The following is a 19,653-nucleotide window of genomic DNA, read 5'->3' as shown; positions in this document are numbered from 1 at the left end:
TCTCCCATCGTTCCACACGCAGGGGGTCCCACACTGGCCCCTGCTTGGGTAGCATCCATGTCTTCCCCTCTGGAGAGCCCTGTCTCTGACACTAGCTTTCAAGTGCCAGCTTGAAGGCCACCTTGAAGGCCCTAGCTCGCCCTCTGTGTAACTGTGTAACTCTGAGGTCCCCTCCCTGTCAATCTTCCGTGGCCCCGTCACTTCCTGCCTTGTTTTATGGACACCTGTGATGAAGCCGTATCTTCCCGCTCACATCCTAGACTCACCAGTACCCGATGCTGTGCCTGGCACTCAGTAGGTGCTCATTAAATGCTTATTGACCAGAACCGAGGTGAACTACATTCTTAGGAGCCTCAGGTTCTTGGAGAACAGCTCTGGCCCTGCCCATGGAAGTGAGTCTCCAGCCCAGAGGGTCCCCAGCTCTCCTGCTGGTGTCCCGGAGCAGGGATGCCTGCGGGGATGGCCAGGGCCCAGCCCAGCCCCTGAGGGCCATCGCCCCCTTGAGCCGTTCTGCCAGACCGCAGGCTCCGCCTTCTGCAAACGGCCGTGGGGGCAGCCGCTTGGGTAAGTTCCCCTTCCGCTTCCTCCCGCCTCCTGTCCCGCTGCGGCTGCTCCTTGCTCAGGGTGCCTCTCCAGCTCTCCATACCCCCGTGTCTGCAGAAGCGCTCCGGGCCCTGAGCTGTCAGCACCACCGCCCCCCAGGCCTCGGACACGATGCAGGCCATAAAGTGTGTGGTGGTGGGAGATGGGTAGGTACCCGGCTGGACTTGCTGACAGCTCCGTCCCGGGGTAGCCCTGGACCCTCCCGCCCTGGTGCCCCTGGGGAAGCCCCCTGCCCTGCAGATGGAGGGGTCCCTCGGAGGCCGCCGGAGGAACGGCTCCCTTTTTCTCCCAGGGCCCAGAGGGAACCCCAGGGGTGGGCTGAGGACAGCTCCACTCTCTCTGCCCACCTCACCCCGGAAGCTGCCTGGGTGGAGAGTACAGGACTAGGGTTGGGGGTGCCTGGGGCCCCTCGCCTGCACCCTGAGAGCTGGGGCTGGTCTCCCACGGGCCCTCAGGCTTCGATTCTGTGGATGCCGGCTGGGGGCAGGGGTGGGTCCCCAGGCTGACCTGGGCTCTAGTCACTGGCTTGCGCTGCTGTGTGGCCTTGGGCAAGTCACAGCGCCTCTCTGAACCTCAGCTTGGCCATCTGGAAAGAGGCCCATGCCCTCAGGGTTGATGTGGGGTCCCTTGAGATATTTTGACTGGTTGTCCTGCACGTAAGTGTGTTCAGTGAAGCCGGCCTCCTGAGCCTCAGCCTGCGTGGCTGGGGAGGTTGTGTGGAGGCTGTGGTGAGGAGCAGAAGGGGGAGGGGCGTGAGAGACAGAGCTGGGGAAGGAGGAGGAAGGGGTGGGAGGGTGACTGGGGGGGTCAGTGTGGGCCAGGCTGAGCTGAGGCGCCTTCTCAGCTGTTAGATCTCAGCGACCTCAGGTTGTCATGTCCTCCACTACGGGCCTCAGTTTCCTCATCTGTAAAATGACAGCTTTGATATGCCCATCTCTCGTGGCTGCCAGCAGCACTGTCTTAGGGTCCAGCCCGCAGGTACCGTCTGGGGTTTTCTGTAGGTCCAACCCCGACACATTCCCACATGGTCTGGCTGGGCGGGCCTCTTATCCAACCCTCCCATCCTACTGAGGGGCAGCCTGAGGCCTTAAGAGACTTGATTTTCCTGGCCTAGGGTGGGCTGATTCTGATGCACGTTATCTGCCCGCCTGTCCAGCCCTGCTCACTTCTGCTTTATATCTGATCTGAGGAGGGGAGGGCGGAAGCCAAGGGCAATGTTCCAGTCACTTAGAGTTACCTTGTTGGCAGGCCCGGGGGAGTGGGTGGGGAGAAGAGGGCAGCCGGTCCCCTCGGAGCAGGAAGTGACGAAACCAAGTGGGGCAGGGGAAGGCCCAGGGCTACCTGTGCCCCCTGCCCCCTCCCAGCCCAGCAGACTGAGGGCGAAGACTGTGCGAGTAATGGCGATCACTACTAACTTAGTACTTACTATGTGCAGGCCCTGGGCTTAGTCACACTCCTCTATTTTATCCTCCCACCAACCCTAATATTAGGCCCATTTTACAGGTGGGAAAACTGAAGCTCAAAGAAGTTGTCATTTGCCCAAGACCTCATGGGATTTGAATCCTGGTCTCCCTGATTCCTAAACTCCATGCTCTTAGCTGCCATGGTGAGGTGGGAGGGAAAGAGGAGGGTCAGGCTTTCCCCAGCATTTGCTGGCTGCTACAGTATGCCAGGACAGTGCTCAGTTCTTTTACCGGCTTCGTCTAATTTACCTCTCGGTCCATCCTATGAGATGAACTCACCTTATCCCTATTTTCTGGATGGGGAAACTGAGGCATAGGGAGGTTAAGTGACTTGCCTAAGATCGTGCTACCACTGGGTAGGTGATGAAGCTGGGATCTGGATCCCAGGGGCGTGATGGCAGAGCCCTGGACAGGTACCAGGGGCCTCCTGGGGACCCCCTGCTCTTAACCCTCTGTCTCACATCACTGTCCCCCCGGGGAAGCCTCTTACAATACAAATTCCCAGATCCACCCCCACACCCCTGATTGAGAATCTCTGGGGTAGGACCCTGAAGTCTGTCCTTTAACAAACACCCCAGATGACTCTTAGGACTCTCAGGTGTGAGAACGCTCATACAGGGATTCTCAGCCGGGGACACTGAGGCCCAGAGGGGTGGGCCTGTGTCTTCTCTGAGGGCTGGGCTAGGGGACTGGGCAGGTGCTGAGAAACCTCCCTGAGTCTCGGGCAGGGTCCATGACCACTGTCCTCTCGAACTTTCTGTCTTTCAGAGCCGTGGGCAAGACCTGCCTGCTCATCAGCTACACCACCAACGCCTTCCCGGGAGAGTACATCCCCACCGTGTGAGTTCTGTGCGTGGGCGGGGCGCTCGGAGGCTGGGGAGACACGCATCACCAAGCCCACCCCCTTTTCAGGCACATCCTGTGAGCCAGGCCGTGCTCCAGCCGGTCTCTGCCTGGCAGAGCTGCCCACTGATTCAGCCGGGGAGGCAGCAACCAGCGCCGGGATGAGTGCCGAGGGCTCCCAGAGGGGAGAGAGGCCGCCGCGGGGTGGGGAGGTGCAGAAGGCGTGCCAGGGAGCGGGTGGCCTTCAAGCAGGGAGATGCGGAGGGCTGGCGTGAGCGAAAGCGGGGTGGAAGAGGGGCGGGGGCGAGTAGTGGAGGGCCTTGACACCGGGAGATCAGAGACATCAGGGCCCACGTGTGTGTCGGGGGAGAGGGCAGTGCCACCTGGAGGCCTGCCCTCGTGTTGGATGTGGTGGCAGGGCTGTCACCTGACACACGGGTACGTAGGAGTATGTGGGGTGAATGGGAAGCACCAGCCCCCTCTCACCGATGCTCGGTGGCCCCATGCCTCTCAGGACAGCCCCCCCAACTCCATAGCACAGCATCCAGGGCTCTGTATGGCCTTCTCGCACCTTCCTTTCTGGCTTCATAGCCCAGTACTTTGCTTCTTGTCCCGTCTGCTTCCCGCCCCTGGTCACCAAACACTCCCTGGGCATTTCCACCTCAGGGCCTTTGCTCCAGCTCTTCCCTCTGCCTGGACTGCTTTTCCTTCCCATGTCCACGTGTCTAAGACCTCCAGGCCAGCTCCAGTGCCTGCTCCCCCAGGAAGCCTTTCTGATCTAGCCTGAAAGTGTCTTTCACTCCCCAGAGAGACTTTATCTGATCTTTCCCATGATCATGAGCCTACGGAGGGCAGGCGACCACGTCCAGTTCTTATCGGGTCTCCCCGTTGTCTTAGGAGAGTGTCTTATGCACAGCGCAGTCTACACATTGCCTTAGACACGATGTATCTGTTTTGAGCCGACCTGAATTGAACTTCATGGAGAGGCCCTAGCAGGATGGATCACCGCTACCATCTATCAAGGGCCTACCGTGTGCTGGTCCCTGGACGAAATGTCACACATGTGTGACTTCATTTGATGCTCACGGGAGGAGGTGACTATTATTCTAGCCCCAGGGCGCCCGCGGGGGAAGCTGAGGCTCACGGCTGCTAAGGGGCCTGTCCCCCAGGGTCACCAGGTGGGCTGGGCTCCCTCTACTGATATCTCTCCCTGGGACACCGGCCCAGGCTCCAGTTGCCTCAGGGACCCCAGCCCGGGCAGGAGGACGGCAGCCAGGAGAGGGCAGAGAAACCTGGGTAGGAAGCCTGGAAAATTGATTTCTGCCCCGGTTCATTTCCCAACTCCCCCTATGGCGCCAGTGCCCCTCTCCGCATTGGTCCTTACCTGCATGCTCACCATCAATCACCAAATGCCTCCTGGTGCTGAGGGTGGGCTGGCCCTAGACCTGAGCGGGAAGGCAGGTGTAGAATCGGGGAAGGCAGCTCCTGCAGAAGGCCACTATCACCAGGACTGTGCTGGCGCTACCTGTGTCCTGTCTCTGCCTGTTGCAGCTGGGCTGGAGGGCCCACTTGCTCAAAGATATTAGACCAATGGCTTCCCCTCTGTGAGCCTCAGTTTCCCTTTCTTTAAGAGGAGGGGCAGGGCTGGGAGATGCCAAGCTCATTGCCCGGGCGCCTTCCCCGTGCAGGGAGATGGGAGGCGAGTTCGCTGGTGCAAGATGGCGGGACCAGCAGAGGCCAAGGTAGGGCCAGTTGCGCTCAGCAGCCCGGAGAGACTGGCCCCTGGTGGCCCTGAGTGGATTCGGTTGTCCTGGACAACGTTGTGGAAGGACAGACAGAATGGACCAGACAAGGTTTACCTTCCCAGGACCCTGAGGGGTTGGGTCAGAGAGCAGGGCCGGCTCCTGGGTGAGCCGTCTAGGCAGGCACACACTCAAGTGGGTCCTGCACTTGGTTTAATGCTCGGATGCCCCCATCCTGAAATTCTTAATGTTTGAACAGGGGTCCCTGCATTTTCATTTTGTGTTGGACCCTGCCAGGTATGTGGCCAGGCCTGCACCCCACCCTCTTTGTCTTCTATACGGAGCTACTTGGCTCTGGACAAGCCCCCAGAGGGGCTCCTGCTACAGTGCTTGCACCCCTGTGACAGGGAGGGGAAAATAAGCCACCCTGAGCCCTTGACAGTGGAGGGTGGGGACAGCCGGGGAGAGCGGAGTTGGGGAGAACAGGCAGCCTGAGATCTCTGGCACAGAGATAAAGGTCAAGAGAGCTCTGGGGCTGGGGGTGGTAGGGTTTGCTGGGGCCGGAGGCATGTGCCAGTGGACCAGATCAGATAAGCGAGAGAGCTGAGCTGAGCTTGCTGCCTGCGGGTTGGGGGATAAGAGCTCAGGGTCAAAGCCCCGTCTCACAGATGCGGAGACCGAAGCCTGCTCTGTGGATGGCCCTGTGCTGGGTGTTGGGGGATACAAAGACAAGGCAGGAAGACCCTGCTCTCGGGTACCTGTGACCTAGGTGTTCTCCCCTTTCCCCTCTCCTTATGACCATTCTCAAACGGAAACCCAGGTGAGCTTTCAAAACCGAAAATTAGGTGGAGCCACACCTTGGCCTAAATTCCTCCCTTAAAACCCACCTCTTACTTACTCCATTCTGGTCCTTGGGGACCAGACACGCCAGCCTCCCCCAGGCTTCTGCACTCGCCACTTCCATCACTCGGTTCCCGGCTGAGGTATCCCCTCCCTGACCCACTGTCTAAAGCAGCCCCTCCCTCCGCCCAGGCCCCCTCCATCTCTCCACCCTGCTTGACATTCTTCGTAGCCCTTCCCGATCTGACTTCTCCTGCTGGGATGGAAGCTCCATGAGGACAGGGCCCTGGTCTGTCTAGTTCACTAGACCAGGGGTCCCCAACCCCCGGGCCACGGCCTGTTAGGAACCTGGCAGCACAGTAGGAGGTGAGCAGCGGGTGAGTGAGCGAAGCTTCATCTGCAGCTCCCATTGCTCCCCATCGCTCGCATTACCGCCTGAACCAGCACCCCCCACCCGCCCCCCGCATTCCGTGGAAGAATTGTCTTCCATGAAAGAAGACATGGTGCCAAAAAGGTTGGGGACCGCTGCACTAGACCAGCTTCTAGAACAGAGATGAGCACATCGCTGGTGCTCTGTAGTGACAGGGCCAGCCTGGCAGGCGGGGAGGGCATGCTCCAGCCTGTCCTGAGAAGGTGCTGGAGCTCAGCCGCCAGCAGGGGGCTCGGCTCTGTGGGGGCTTCTCTCTGGGAAGGAAGAACACAGGTGGTTAATTTAGGTCGGATGGGCCAGTACTTGGTTTTCACCTTCCTTTGTAAACTGGCAAATCCAGCCCAGATTCCCATAGACAGGATGGCGTGCAGCCTCCCTAGTGGACGTACCGGAGGCCCTGCTGAGCTTTCCTGCCGGGCCTCGCTCCTCCCCTCGCCCCATACTCCTGCCACCGGGCGAGTTATTCCCTCGCTGTGTCCTGCTGGCTCAAGCCTCCCCACTGCTCATACACGCCCTCTGTCCCCTCGCCTCCCACCTGGGACACCTCTCCGCTCCCCCATCTCCTCCAACCACCCGCCTCTCTCACCAGTGGCTCTGTCTCCCAGCTTCCCCTCTGACCCTTCTCCAAGACTTTTCCACCCAGTGGCCAAGAGGGCCTTTTCCAAATGCAAAGCTGACCATGTAACCCCTGCCTGGTGAAGCCCCTCGGTGGTTCCCCATTGCCTGGAGGATCACGCCCCGAATCCAGCAGTGGTCCATGCCCCACCTGACCTATCAATCCTCCCTGGTCCCCAACTCACAGCTATACATGCCCTGTGGTCTCTGTGTTCTGTGAATCCACCTTCTTTTCCCTGGAGGCTTGGGTGGTGGTCAGGTGATGCCCGGCGCTGAGCCCCCTTTCACCTGCCCTCCATACCCCTCCTCCACTCCATGCTGGGGTCAGGGCCGGGCCTGCAGCCCTGGGGGTGCAGAAAGAAGCCACACAGACTCTGGGTGAAAGCACTCCAGCCGTGTGACCGTGGGCAGGTCACTCTCGGGCTTTGACTCTCAGTTTCCTGGTGTGTAAAATGGGCACCACGGTAGAATCCACTTCCTGAGCTCACTGAAACGATCTAAGTATGAAGGGCCTGGAACAGCACTTGGCACCCCTGGGTGCTCAGCCAGCGTGAGCTCCCTGCCCTCTCCACAGCTCCTGGTCAGCCCCCACACCCCAGCTCAAACTCCGCTGAGTCTCCAGCCATGAAGTCGCAGTGATGCTTACACCATGAGCTTTTCTGAATTGGGTAACAGGATCTAGTCCTGGCTCTGCCACCAACTGACTGTGAGATCTTGGGCAAGTCCCTTCCTGTCTGTGAGCCTCAGTTTCCTCATCTGGAAAATGGGAGTGAGGGTTGGCCGCAGTGGTGGTGTAAGGTTCCTCTGGTCCTGGCTGCCTGTGGGTCTCTGAAGTAGGGGACCCCGGAAGTCGTAGATCATTGTCCCTGCAGTAATCCCTCAGGCTCTGGCAGCTGGTCCTCTGTAGGGGGCCGGTGATGCTTAAGGATGAGATTGTTCAGCCTCTCAGCATCTCCCCATGAGGTGGCTTGAACGTCCTCTGTCCCTGGATCCTCCTAATGGCCCCAAGAGATAGGGCTTTTTTCACAATGAAGAAAGTGAGGCTCAGAGAAGCTGGGTTACTCACCCAGGGTCACACAACCAGCACAAGGCTTCACAAGGAACTTACTGTTCTCTCCCACCTCTGGGTGGCTATCCGCAGGCGAATCAACCCTCCTGCAGTGCATTTGTCCACCCTCTCGCTCACAAATGCGTATGCAGAGGAAGCCAAATCCTAGCTCCTATGCTTGTGAGCTGGCTGGCCTTGGAAAAGTTATTTGACCTCCTGGGGCCTCGGTTTCCTCAACTGTCTAATGGCAATAACTTGAGGTTCTTTTGTCTTGGGTCACATGGGACTTCAAGACCTAATGTATGAAGGTCCCTAGCCCTCTGACCAGCCCCAGAGCAGGTGCTTGGTGCTGCTACAAGTCCCAGGAACCAGCTCTTTCCCCATTGCCACGGCCCCTGAGACCCTGGAGTTGGTTCAGAGAAGACAGATGCCTTTGGCTCAAGGAATCTTGGGGGGCTTTTTGGTGTCAGAATTTCAGACTGGACATTAAAGGAAAGAGTGTCCCTGCATCCTAAGCTCATCCCAAAGGAGTGTTTCTGGCAGAAGCCAAAGAAAGCATGGGCACTTCTTTCCCCATCATGCCCAGCGATGTCTCCCTGAACAGTGCCTTCCGCCTGAAATCCCACTATGGTATGGGTGGTACGAAGAGTAGGTCCACAGAACACCTACTACGTGCCAGGTGTGAGGCTGGTCTTGGTGCAGTGAGGAACAAGCCAGGCTTGATGTCTGCTGTTTGGGTGCTGAGTTCACCACAGATTACTGAGTTGGGACGGGGTGGGGGCCCCGACCTGGCTGGGGCTCGGGAAAGGCTTCCTGGAGGTGACCTTGAAATGGGACTGGAGGGAGGATGAGTAAGAGTCAGCCCAGCACCAGGAAAGAAGAAGAGTGGGGAGCTGGTGGGCGTTTGCAGGAACTTTCCAGGCAGGAGGGAGCAGGGCCATCTGCGGAACTTAAGGCTGGACAAGCGTGGGGTGTTAAACATGTCAGGTTGCCCACTTTTTTTTGGGGGGGGGGATTGCCTGTCACAGGATAGATGTCTTTGGAGTTTCTCTGAAGCATTACGGCTTCTGCAGCCTGTCACTGAGCAGTGTTCTGGGAGGGCTTCGTGGAGGAGGTGGCATCCCAAGGGCTTCAGTTCAGTTTGGTTTAACTCTGTTCCACCTACACTCACTAGGTGCCAGTCCTGAGTCTTCAGAGATGAAACAGACATGGGCCCCACCCTCACGCGGCCCACAGCCCATGGCGGGACAGAGACACACTAAAACCAGTTCATAGTCAAGGCAAAGCAGTTGCCTGAGAGAGGGGACGACAAGCTCTTTCCAGGTTGGGGACAGGGAGGGAGGCGTCTGGGATGTTTCCCCACAGTGGGAGCTTGTGTGATTGCCCTGGAGGCCTCTCTGGTGTTGGCAGGGAGATTTTAGCCTCTGCCCCACCCTATTCCTTCAACATGTGCCTTTCCAGTGTGTGCCAGTGGCATTTCCTGAAATCTCCAGTAACTGACAGTTTTTGGTGTGCACTAGGGGTGGGCTGGAAGGCCAGGGAATTAACACTCAAGGACTTCCCTCTGCCAGTGGGAGATGGAGAAGGTGGAGAAATACCCCAGCTCCCTGCCTCCTCTGGGGGATGCCCTGAGCTCAGTGGCCCCAGCAAGACGGAGCCCCAGTTCCCACACAGTAGCAGCTCAATAGCTGCTGTCCCTTCCCCTAGGCTGCCTGGAGTCACTTCCCAAATAAACCACTGGTGCCACTCCCTCATCTCAGGGTTTGCTTCTGGGGGGACCCAACCTAAGATGGGAATGAACACTCATTCAACAAATATTGGGTGACCAGCCGCAGCGTCCAGCCTAGGAGGTGGGTAAAGTTTATCCTGATCATGCCTTGGAGAGAATGTTATGCAGCCTTGAAAAATCATCTCTCCAAAGGGTAGGTAAGGGCAGAAAAACAGTAGAGACAATGTTTTCCTCTTTATGCTTACCTGCGTTTAAAATTTCTTATGTCATAGATCAGTATTTTAAAAAAATAAAAAATAAAACCCAACTGCATAGTGCTTTGTGACTTTGGTCCTGTTGTAGCCCCTCTCTGGGTCTTGGCCTCTGCCATGGAACCATGGACTGCAAGTCCCCAGACTCTGGGGCTGGAGACTGACCCTTCTATCTTACCTGTTCCCACAGGTTTGACAACTATTCAGCCAATGTGATGGTGGACAGCAAGCCCGTGAACCTGGGGCTGTGGGACACGGCGGGGCAGGAGGACTACGACCGCCTCCGGCCGCTCTCCTACCCGCAGACGGTATGCTGCCCCACCCCCTCCTCGTGGTCCTGGGCTTGGCGTCCCTGTTGCCTCTGCCTGGTGAACCCTGACCCTCCCCTTAAGGCCCAGCGCAAGGAGTCCCCGCCCTCCATCAGTCCCCTGTCATTACTGTGCCCTCTGTCTTCCCAGCCCCTCTGCCTCTTGGGCTCTGGCACCACCTGGTTCTCAGTGGGTGGGGCAGGCAGACTCTGGACCAATGGGAGTTCAGGATGGCCAGCTCTCGGGCTGCTAGGGGAGGGGAGGAGTGATGGGGGCACATCTGCAGGTGGTTCTGTGGCTGCTGGGCTCTCTCTCCAGGGTGGCAAGGAAAGCGCTGGGGCTGGTGACCAGACAGGGGGTGGGGGGTGGGTAGTGAGTGCCCGGTGAGGAGCATGGATTCTGGAGTTCCAGATGGCAAATGCTTTAATCCTTGTAAGCCTCACTTTCCCCATCTGTGGAATGGGGTAGCAGCAGCACCGCTACAGTGTTGTGTGAAGATTAACCACTTAGAACAGGCTCTGGCCTTTAGGAAGTGTTGGATAAACCAGCAGCAGCCTGGTGTAGAGGTGGGAAGGGAATCCCTGCTCTGCCGGATCCTAAGCGCCCCGCATCCCCTGGGCTGCTCCAGCCCTCAGTGGCTGCCCAGGTGTGGGAGGGCCCAGGTGGGGTGCCCCCAGGCCTCCCCTCATGAGTAACCCTTGTCTGACCCCCCAGGACGTCTTCCTCATCTGCTTCTCTCTTGTCAGCCCAGCCTCCTATGAGAATGTCCGGGCCAAGGTGAGCAGGATGGAGCGGGGGTCTTGGGGGGATGGGGCAGGTGACCCTGAGGGAGGGGAGCACGGGAGGGTGGGACCGCTGACTTTGGCCTGCCTCTGGGGCAGCAGAGGATGTGGGCAGAGAGAGTCCCTAGTGCCACCCAGGGCTGGCGGGGGGGACTGGGGGTGAGACTCAGAGGGGGTCTCAGAGGGGGCTGTGATAGTTAGCTTTACTCTCTAACCTGTCCTCTCTCCTCCCCACACACCCTCATGCCCCCCTATTATCTCCTCCCAACTTGGTGCCCCTCTTCTCCCCCTACCCCCTGCACGACCTCCTGCCCCCACCCACCGGCCCAGTGGTTCCCGGAGGTGCGGCATCACTGCCCCAGCACGCCCATCATCCTGGTGGGCACCAAGCTGGACTTGCGGGACGACAAGGACACCATCGAGAAGCTGAAGGAGAAGAAGCTGGCGCCTATTACTTACCCGCAGGGCCTGGCACTGGCCAAGGAGATCGGTACGGGGCTCGGGCTCAGACAGGGGAGCTGGGTGCAGGGTGATTGCAAACATAGCTTCCAGGGCCAGGCTGTACGGTTCCACCCTGGGTGTGCCGTGTACTAGCTGTGTGACCCTGGACGAGTCACTTAGCCTCTCTGGGCCTATGTTTCCTCATCAGTGAACCATGGCAACAGCAGTAGCTCTGGGTGGTTGGGAGAATTAAATGAATTCACACCCATGAGCTCCTAAAGCAACACTGCACATGGGAAGCACTCTGTTAATTATTATTATAGTATTAGTGTAATCCATAAACAGATATTGAAATAAGTGCACTTGGACAGAGAGAAGCAGGGATGGAGCAGGGTGTGCTGTGGTTTCTCAGAGGACGAGCAGCCAAGTCAAGCTTGGGTTTTCTGGGAAGGCTTCCTGGAGGTGGTGCTTCTGCTTGGGTTTGAAGGGTGACGGCTTTCCCTCTGCATCTTTCTCACCCCCCATTCCTCACCTTCCTGGCTTCTCAGCCCAACTCCTCTTTGCCTCCCGGCCACTGGGCCAGAGAAGTGACTGCTCAGGGTCACGCAGCTGGTAGGTGGCAGAAGCAGGATTTGAACACAGGACCACAAACCGCTGGCTTGGGGGCCTCCTCATGGTGGCTCAGGGCTGCCTGCACCAGGGAGGTGATGACCGATGGGTCTGGCCTCTTCTGTGGCGTCCAGGTCTGCTGTCCTTTGTCAGGCCCTGACCTGCCTGGGGACAGGGTACTTGCCCAAGAGCCTGGGACCACCAGTGGGGTTTGGCCACTATGAGCAGTGACCCAGCTGCCCAGGGTGCTCTGCGTCACCGCAGGGTCCTGCAGACCCAGGGTTTGGCCCCTGAATTGGTGGGCCCTGCTGCAACCCATCCCTCCCTCAGCCCTACCACTCTTCCTTCCGCCGGAACTGGGAGGGCCCTGGGGACTCACATCTCTTCACAGGAAGAGAAACCACAGCCGTCACCCCCTGCTTCATGTGACTAGCCCAGTGACATGGCCGTCTTTCCCAGGGGCCCCAGCTGCCACTTAAACCCTGGGTCCTATGCCCCATCCTAGGGGCTCTGGCTCTCAGGCCCTCTGGTCTTTCCTCACAAATATTGCGGATTGCACCCCTGCCTTCCCTTCTTTCTGAACAGCCTGTCCCCCCGGGCTCCTTCCACCCAAGACAGTGACTCTCCAGGCTGTGTCCAACCCCATCCTTCTTAAAGCACAAGCTTTGGGATAAGATGGGACCTGGAAGCCTGGATTCTGGTCCTGGCACTGACTGTCTGCGTGACCTTGGGCCAGTGGCTCCCCCTCTCTGGACCTCAGTTTCCCCATCCGTGCTAGCCAGCCTACACACTTCCTAAAGTTCCTTTCTCCTTCATGAGGAGAGGACTTGGGGTTCCTGCCTTGGCCTCTAGCCAATCCATCTTGGAGCCAGTACCAGCTGGGGGTGGCCAGGGGCAGTGACTAATGACTTTGAACTTGCCTTGGACCAGCCCAGGCCAAGGGGGAGAGCTGGGGGGCCTGCAGGCTAATGAGGACAGCAGCTGCCTCTGCCCACCAGCCCAGAGTGACGAGCTGTGGGGCAGCTCTGATCCCAGCTGCTAATCACAGGATTGAGCGCTTCCTGGGTGCTGGGCCTGTGCATTCTCCTGCTTCATCGTCATAGCAACTATGAAGGAGGGACTCTCATCACCCCACTTTACAGAGGAGGAAACTGAGGCTCACAGAGAAGTCACTGGCTCAAGGCCACCCAGCCGGGATGCGCCAGAGCCGAGACTCGAATCCGGGCTGCGTGGCTCCCTCAGTCACGATCAGGGTGGTCTGCTGCCCCCACAGGTGGGAGACTGGGGCGCAGAGAGGGGGGACAGGCTGAAGTCCTGGAGTGGCCAGGCCCCCAGTCAGGACCCTTTCCCTAGACACTACTGATCCAGGAAGTAGGAGGGTGGCAGGTACCAGGGAGGACGCAGCTGGAGGGTGTGGAAGAAAGAAGTGGACACTGGCTACGGTCCCTTGCAGGGAGACAGTGGCCAAATGCCCAGTGACACCCTTCTGGGCACAGAGGGTTATGGTGACGAGACTCCCAGACCCAACTCGGGGTGCTCCGTACCTGCCAGCTGAGCCCTGGGACCACTGCCTGTGCTCCCTGGCGGGACAACGCTCCCACGTGCAAGGGAGACATCCAGCGTGCCACTCGGGACAAGTGACATCCTCTCTGAGCCTTGGTTTCCTTGTCCTTGCCCCACACTTTCTTTCCCTCGTCCCTGGGCTGCCCCTCCTGAGATCCTGGCTCCCCTCTCCCAGCTGTGTGTCTCTGGCCCCGGGGCATCCCCTCTCTGGGCCTGATTCCTCACCTGGGAAGCGGGGAATCACAGAATTTCTTCACAGGGTTGTCGGAAGCGCCCAGCTCAGCGCCTGGCAGGGAGCAGGTGCTGATCAGTGTTGGTCTGCTTCCTTCCCCCCACAGAACAGCAAAGTTCCCCCTTCCTGCCCCTCTCCTTCTCTGTTTCCTGAAATCGGCCCCCAGGCCTCTCGCAGAGGGGGTTTTTCAGTTGCTCACTTCAGGGAGACTGCTTGGGTTGTAATGGACACAGGAACTCGCACAGGTTCCTTCCAGAAGGTCACAGAACACTGCCCCTGGGAGTGGGGCTCAGCCTGCCTTCCTCTCTGTCTGTGCCCCATGCTCCAGCCCTGAGTGGTCACGTGGGAGAAGGCTGGTCCCCTCATGGGGGAATGGGTGCTCCCCAGTTCCCATTCCTCTTGCTGAGGGCCCCCAGCTGCCCCTGGGGGAGGGGAAATGTCTAGTGTGTGACTTTGGATAAGTGACTTTTCTGAGCCTCAGTTTTCTCATCTGTAAAGTGGGGAGATGCGAAGGACTGGTTAGATGACATTTGGAAGGTCCTAGTGAGCGGGCCACGGGTTCCTCAGGCCTCCTGGGGGAAGATGGAGGCAGGCATGTGGCAATTTTCTGGAAGAAAGTGAGGCGCTGAGAAATTTGGTCACCGTAGCTTGAGCCCCTTTCTTACCAGGAAGGTATCCTTCCTCAAATTAAGGACTTTTGTGTCCAAGAAAGACACAGACCTGCTCTCGTGGGGGTGTCTTAACCTCTCCCTCTGAATAAAACTCTCCCTTTCCGACATGAGGAGACTGAGGCACAGAGGGGTAAATACCCTGCTCTGAGTGACACAGCGCAGGTGGCCACCACAGCCGGTGCAGTTGTATGGCGTGGGAGGGGGTTTTGCCCAGCCCTGACCTAGGCCTCTACCCTCTTGCTGCCCTAACCCAGACTCAGTGAAATACCTGGAGTGCTCAGCCCTCACGCAGAGAGGCCTGAAAACCGTCTTTGACGAGGCGATCCGGGCTGTCCTGTGCCCCCAGCCCACGCGGCCACAGAAGCGGCCCTGCAGCATCCTCTAGGGGTAAGAGCCCCTCCCTCCCCTCCCCCACTCCCCACACACAGCAGGCTCTGGCTGGGAGGGAGGCGTCCAGCCACTGTTCGGTGGCCCTAGGTTTCATCGGGAGTGGCATTTAGGTTGGGACAGAAGAGGGACCATCAAAGGGGCTTCAGGTTGCCCATTTGCCTGAGCCGGTCCTGCTCTGTGAGCCCAATTCCCAGAAGGAAGGTTCAAAGTGTCAGAAAATGCCAGGTAACCTGAGGCAAGGCGTGGTGTCACTGAGCTCCCCCTCTGCCGTCCCTGCAGCAGGGCGGGGAGGATCACGGCAGAAAGATACCTCAGCCCCTACCCCTTGGAAGAGGCCGGTTGAGCCAGGGAGACCTGACACCCACATATAGGGGTAGAGGTAGGGCAGACTGAGTTATGAGGCTACTGGGGCAGAGGAGGGATGGGTAGGGGTTGGAGGCACCCACAAGGCTTCCAGGATGGGTGGGACAAGAAGGACGGAGAGGACTTGGCCAACCTTGAGCAAAAGCTGGGAGCTGGAATGAGCCGTGAGCCAGGAGAGCCGGGAGTGGGCTGTGGGTTCTGCTTGGCCCCAAATTCTCACCCACTGTCTGTCTTCCTTCCAGGACACACCCAGCCCTCCCAGCCAGATGGTTCTGACCCTCCAGGGCCCCCACCCAAAGCCCCATGGCACCCCCGCTGGCCATGCTGTCCCCTTCCTGTGGCGTTTCTTAGCAAGATGGCTGCAGAGCTTGGTTCATCATCTTCTCTGTGCTGGAGTTCCCCCTGGGGAAGAGTGTGAATTTGTAGGTGCTGCGTCCCCATTCCCTCATGCTACTGCCTTCCCAGGAGCCAGGGGGGAGCCCCAGGACCGATAAGCCACCCCCGTGTTGCTGTGGTCAGATGCCACACATGGCATCATCTACCTGTTTACTCCTCCCTCCCAAAACCTGAATCCCCTCTGGAAACTTCGGGACAGATGGTTGCCGGCCACCACTTATATACCTTCAGGGATGGGTCTCTCACTCTCCCATGAGGCCGTCTACTCCAATATTGATGGTCCTGCTTGTCTGAGAGTTCTCCTACTGAGCTAAATTAAGTGCCTGAGAAGTTTGTTCTTCTGGTCTTAGTCCTCCTTTTGGGGACAACATAAAACATTCAGATTTTCTAAATCTCTGTGGGCACCTGCCCAGCCAATCAAAAGTCTGGGTCCTGCTGACTTCTGCCACCTCTCAAGTCTTTCTGCTCCACTCACAGGATCCTGAGCTACATTTACCTGTGCCAGTCTTAAAACTTTCAGACCCTGCCAGTCAGGATTTCTGTCATTGCAAATAGAAACCCAATTCAACCTGCTTAAGCAGAAAATAAATTTACTGATTCAAGTTTGGAAATATCATGACTTCAGGTGCAGCTTGATCAAGGGGGCTCAAATGATGTCATCAGAACTCACTTTCCTGTACCTTCTGATGTCTGGTTCATTCTTAGGCAGGTGACTCTCAAGGGCTTCATCCTTCCAGTTTCAAGTTCAGCAAAAAAGAGCAAGTGTCTGCCCCAGGCAAAGTTCTAATTAAGGTTTACTCTGATTGGACCAGCTCAGGTCTTTTCAACCAATCACATTTGTCAGGAGAATGCTGTGTTCTGATTGGTCAAGCCTGGACTACATGCCACACTAGAGCATGGAGCGGAGGCAGCCCTTTCAAAACCATACCCACTAGAGTGGAGGGAGGGGTTGGTTCTCAAAGGGAGACTGAGAGCTTTGCCAGAATTTGGGAATATGGGTGTTGAGCAGCCAGAAACCCCTAGTCTCCACTATTGGAGGTCCCAGGAAAGTGTCCCAACAGTGTAAGGAAGCAATGCCGGTCCCAGCAGGCACAAAACACAGGCAAGTTTCTTTAAAAGAGAGATGGGGCTGCTGTAGGATTTACGAAGCTCATCCCTAAAGTGTCGCGGTACAGGCATGGAGCCAGTCCCACCTCAGTGTTTGCTAGTTCACGAATGCCAGACTTTCCAATCCTCCGGACGACTGTGCTTCTCTATCTAAATGTCATCCATCCATTCAACACAAATTCACTGAACACCTACTCTGTGCCAGGCATTGTTCTGTGGTCCAGCGGTACACCCAAGTTCTTGTCCTCAGGGGCTGACGCTCTAGAGAAGCTAAATAAAGGATTAAAAAAAAGAGATATAAGATCCCGTCCCTGACAACACAGAAGTTCCCCCAATTCCCAGCCAGTGAAATGATTTGGGTTTCATTTTCTGCTCTTCCAGGCTCCCGGCCACTTCTACTGCCCCTCGTTAAGTCCTGAAGTTCTGATGCAAGATCTCAGCTCACTGGCCTCCTGAGAGCCCAACCCTCTTGAAAGGGAAGGGGTGCAGGGGGGAAATCCCATGGCCTTTCTTAATTTCAGCTCAGACAAGGTCGTTATGCTTTTAAAGTTACTTCTCTGAAACAAACCAAAAAACCATTAACACCCCTGCCCCACCCCCCAACACACGACACAAACACAGATGTGTATCGGTCAGAACTCACACCCTAAAACATCCAATGTTTAAAAGTCCTGAGAAGCCCCTTCCAGTGGGCCAGAGTCGAGGAGAGCCTCTTTCTGTTTCCTGCTCTTCCGGGGCCTCGAGATAAACTTCAGGACCATCCTCGTGGCCCCAAGGCCTGGCTGCACCCCACCTCCCTCGTTCCTCCTGCGCTTACACCTCCTCTGCCATGTGCCTCTTCCCCTGAGCCTACCCCAGTGGATACAGTCCTTGTTTTATACCAATAATAAAGTCAGGAAATAAATTCTCTCACCATTGTGTGGTTTCACCCAGCACATATGATCTCATTTAATTCTCCTAGCAGCCTTCCAATGTAGTACTAACAGCTCTGTTTTGCAAAGAAGGAAATAGAGGCACAGGAGTTAGAGCTCAATTCACTAAGGCAGACACTGTACTTTTCCACCTGATACCACTACTTCCATCCTCTTTGCTAACGGGATTCTAGTTTTGTGCAAAGCAGCAGTGTAATTAGCCCCAGACAAAAATACTTGTTCCCAGCCTGCTTTGCAGCTGGAGTTCCAAGTTCTCACAGTTCTGGCCAACAAGACATAAGTGAAAGTCAGCTGGAAAGGTAGCTTCTGTGAAAGTTTCTGTTTTCTTCCATAAAAAAATAAGGGACCCAGCCGACACTGACCATTGCCCTGGCCCCTTCCCTGATGAATACTGATGAGATGTCTGGAGCTGCAGCAGCCATTTTATGAACCTGAAGCCACAAACATGAAAATACAACCTAACATACGAAGAACGGAGTAGCAGAAAGATAAAAAGAGCCTGGATTCTTCACAACTTTGGTCAGCAGCTGAACAAATGCCAGTGGCTGCCTCGTTAAGGGAACAGAGCAAAAATGAAATCACTTATTTGTTTATGTCACTGTTAGGCCTTCTGTTACTGTTAGTTGACAGCATTTGTAACTGAGGACTTAGGACTCCCAGCTCTGTGCTCCTTCCGCTGTATCATTGTGTCCAGAACTCACTGGGTATGGGGTGAGTCACTCGTTTCTGCTTTGCAAATTGGCTGAGGACCAGAACCCCTTCAGATAGGAAAGAGAAACCTCGAGGGAAGTCGGTGAGGAGTTTTGAAACAGGAAGAACTGTTAGTTGTGGGCAGGAGCTGACAACATGGTGATGCTCACTCATTTGACAGCAGCCACTTCCATGGACCCGCTTGGTGCCAGGCCCAGGCTGGGTATCAGGGCTTGGGTGCATTATATTTGGCCTCTTGCAATAAAATCATCATCTGGTGGGCAAGGAAAGCACCTGCCAGATAAGCCTACTTCATTTGGGGCTCTCTGTCTTGGAGCCTGGCTTCTCCTTGTGTCTTCTTCCAAAGCAGAGGCCTGGGGGGTCCCTCTGGCTTCTCCCATTCTGTCCCCCCGGCATTCACTGGACACCAAGCCTGGAAAATTCAGCTTCCCAATATCTGTTAAACCCACCCTTCATCTGGCCCACTGCCACTCCCTGCTATAGGTCTTGCAACCATCCCCTGGACAGTAGCTATGGCCTCCTCACTGGCCTCCCTGCCTCCACTCTCCCTGCCTTCTCCAACCTTCATCAGGAAGCCTGGCGGAATCTTCCTCATTTACAAACATAATTATGCCACTCAGATGCCTCGATGTAGCGTCACCATGATCCTAGCAAGTACCTGGCACCTAGTAGATGCTGATAAATGTCTGTTGTTTATATAAATGAATAAGCAGGTGAAAGAACGGACTTTAAAGGAGAGAGAGAGAGACCCAACCCTTCTAGTGACCCAGCTGAGCCCAGCCTTCCAGCATCCTCACCATGGCACCAGTCATGTGCATGAGCCATCTTGGATGTGCCAGCCCAGTCGAGTCCCCAGATGACTGCAGCCCCAGCCAGCACCGTGTGGAGCAGACGAGCCACTCCACTGAGTGCAACCAACTCACGCAATCATGAGAGATGACACAACAGTATACTGAAACAATGCCTGTTCTGGGGCCAAAGTCCTTGCTGTCTCTTCCTTTGATCTCTTACTTCTCCTCCCTACCCTCTTAACTCCTCCACTGCCCAAGAAATATTCACCTCTGGGGACATCTGATTCCACCTAGGCCTCATGGGATGTGCAAGGCAGGGCAGAGTAAGCTCTGGGGAGTGAGACAGAGATCTAGGATAGTTCTAGAAGACTTCTGAAGGCTTTGAGAAAGTGAGATGATGAACAGTCATCCATATAATCTGAGGTTCAGATCAATTCAGTTCCCATGTGCTAAGACTATGCTCTGTGCCAAGTGGCGCTGGGAGCTGGAGGTGCAGAGAGGGGTGAGACCCAGCCGTCTGCTCCCCAGGGGCCCAGAAGCCAGTGGGAGAGACAGACGTGTAAATCAACACCTGCCACGGGGTTTGATCAACATACCACAAAAGTGTACTCAACAGCAAACGAAAGAGACCCTGGTTTCAAGGTGCCAGGTAGAGATGTTTCCGCCCCCTCACCCCGGCTGAAAAGCAGCCTGACAATAAGGAGAACACAAAGCAGAAACACAAACTCTCATCTTCAAAGAAACCAGGAGACACCTGTGACCCCAAACCGCAGCACGCAAGCACGAAGAGCAG

General features: G+C 56.6%; 1 protein-coding gene across 1 annotated transcript; it reads left to right on the top strand.

Annotated features, from left to right (window-relative positions):
- The first annotated feature begins 574 nt into the window (after nt 1-574).
- On the top strand, nt 575-15,930 carry RAC2 (Rac family small GTPase 2). The gene is made up of 7 exons (XM_036866060.1): nt 575-749; nt 2,835-2,906; nt 9,755-9,872; nt 10,587-10,649; nt 10,985-11,144; nt 14,425-14,557; nt 15,166-15,930. The coding sequence occupies exons 1-6, from the start codon at nt 715-717 to the stop codon at nt 14,553-14,555; spliced, it is 579 nt and encodes a 192-aa protein (XP_036721955.1). The 5' UTR covers nt 575-714; the 3' UTR covers nt 14,556-14,557; nt 15,166-15,930.
- Nucleotides 15,931-19,653: the final 3,723 nt, after the last annotated feature.

This window comes from Balaenoptera musculus, chromosome 10, assembly GCF_009873245.2.
Source record: "Balaenoptera musculus isolate JJ_BM4_2016_0621 chromosome 10, mBalMus1.pri.v3, whole genome shotgun sequence".
Classification (NCBI taxonomy): domain Eukaryota; kingdom Metazoa; phylum Chordata; class Mammalia; order Artiodactyla; family Balaenopteridae; genus Balaenoptera; species Balaenoptera musculus.
The sequence above is the reverse complement of the archived record's forward strand: the minus strand, read 5'-3'. Positions and strand labels throughout refer to the sequence as shown.

What these genes read in the sequence shown, in the direction of transcription:
- RAC2 (XM_036866060.1), top strand. Translation starts at nt 715, where the DNA reads ATGCAGGCCATAAAGTGTGTGGTGGTGGGAGATGG. An exon ending in TGTGTGGTGGTGGGAGATGG is followed by an intron (nt 750 to 2,834) that starts GTAGGTACCCGG and finishes TCTGTCTTTCAG; the next exon opens with AGCCGTGGGCAAGACCTGCC. An exon ending in ATGAGAATGTCCGGGCCAAG is followed by an intron (nt 10,650 to 10,984) that starts GTGAGCAGGATG and finishes CCACCGGCCCAG; the next exon opens with TGGTTCCCGGAGGTGCGGCA.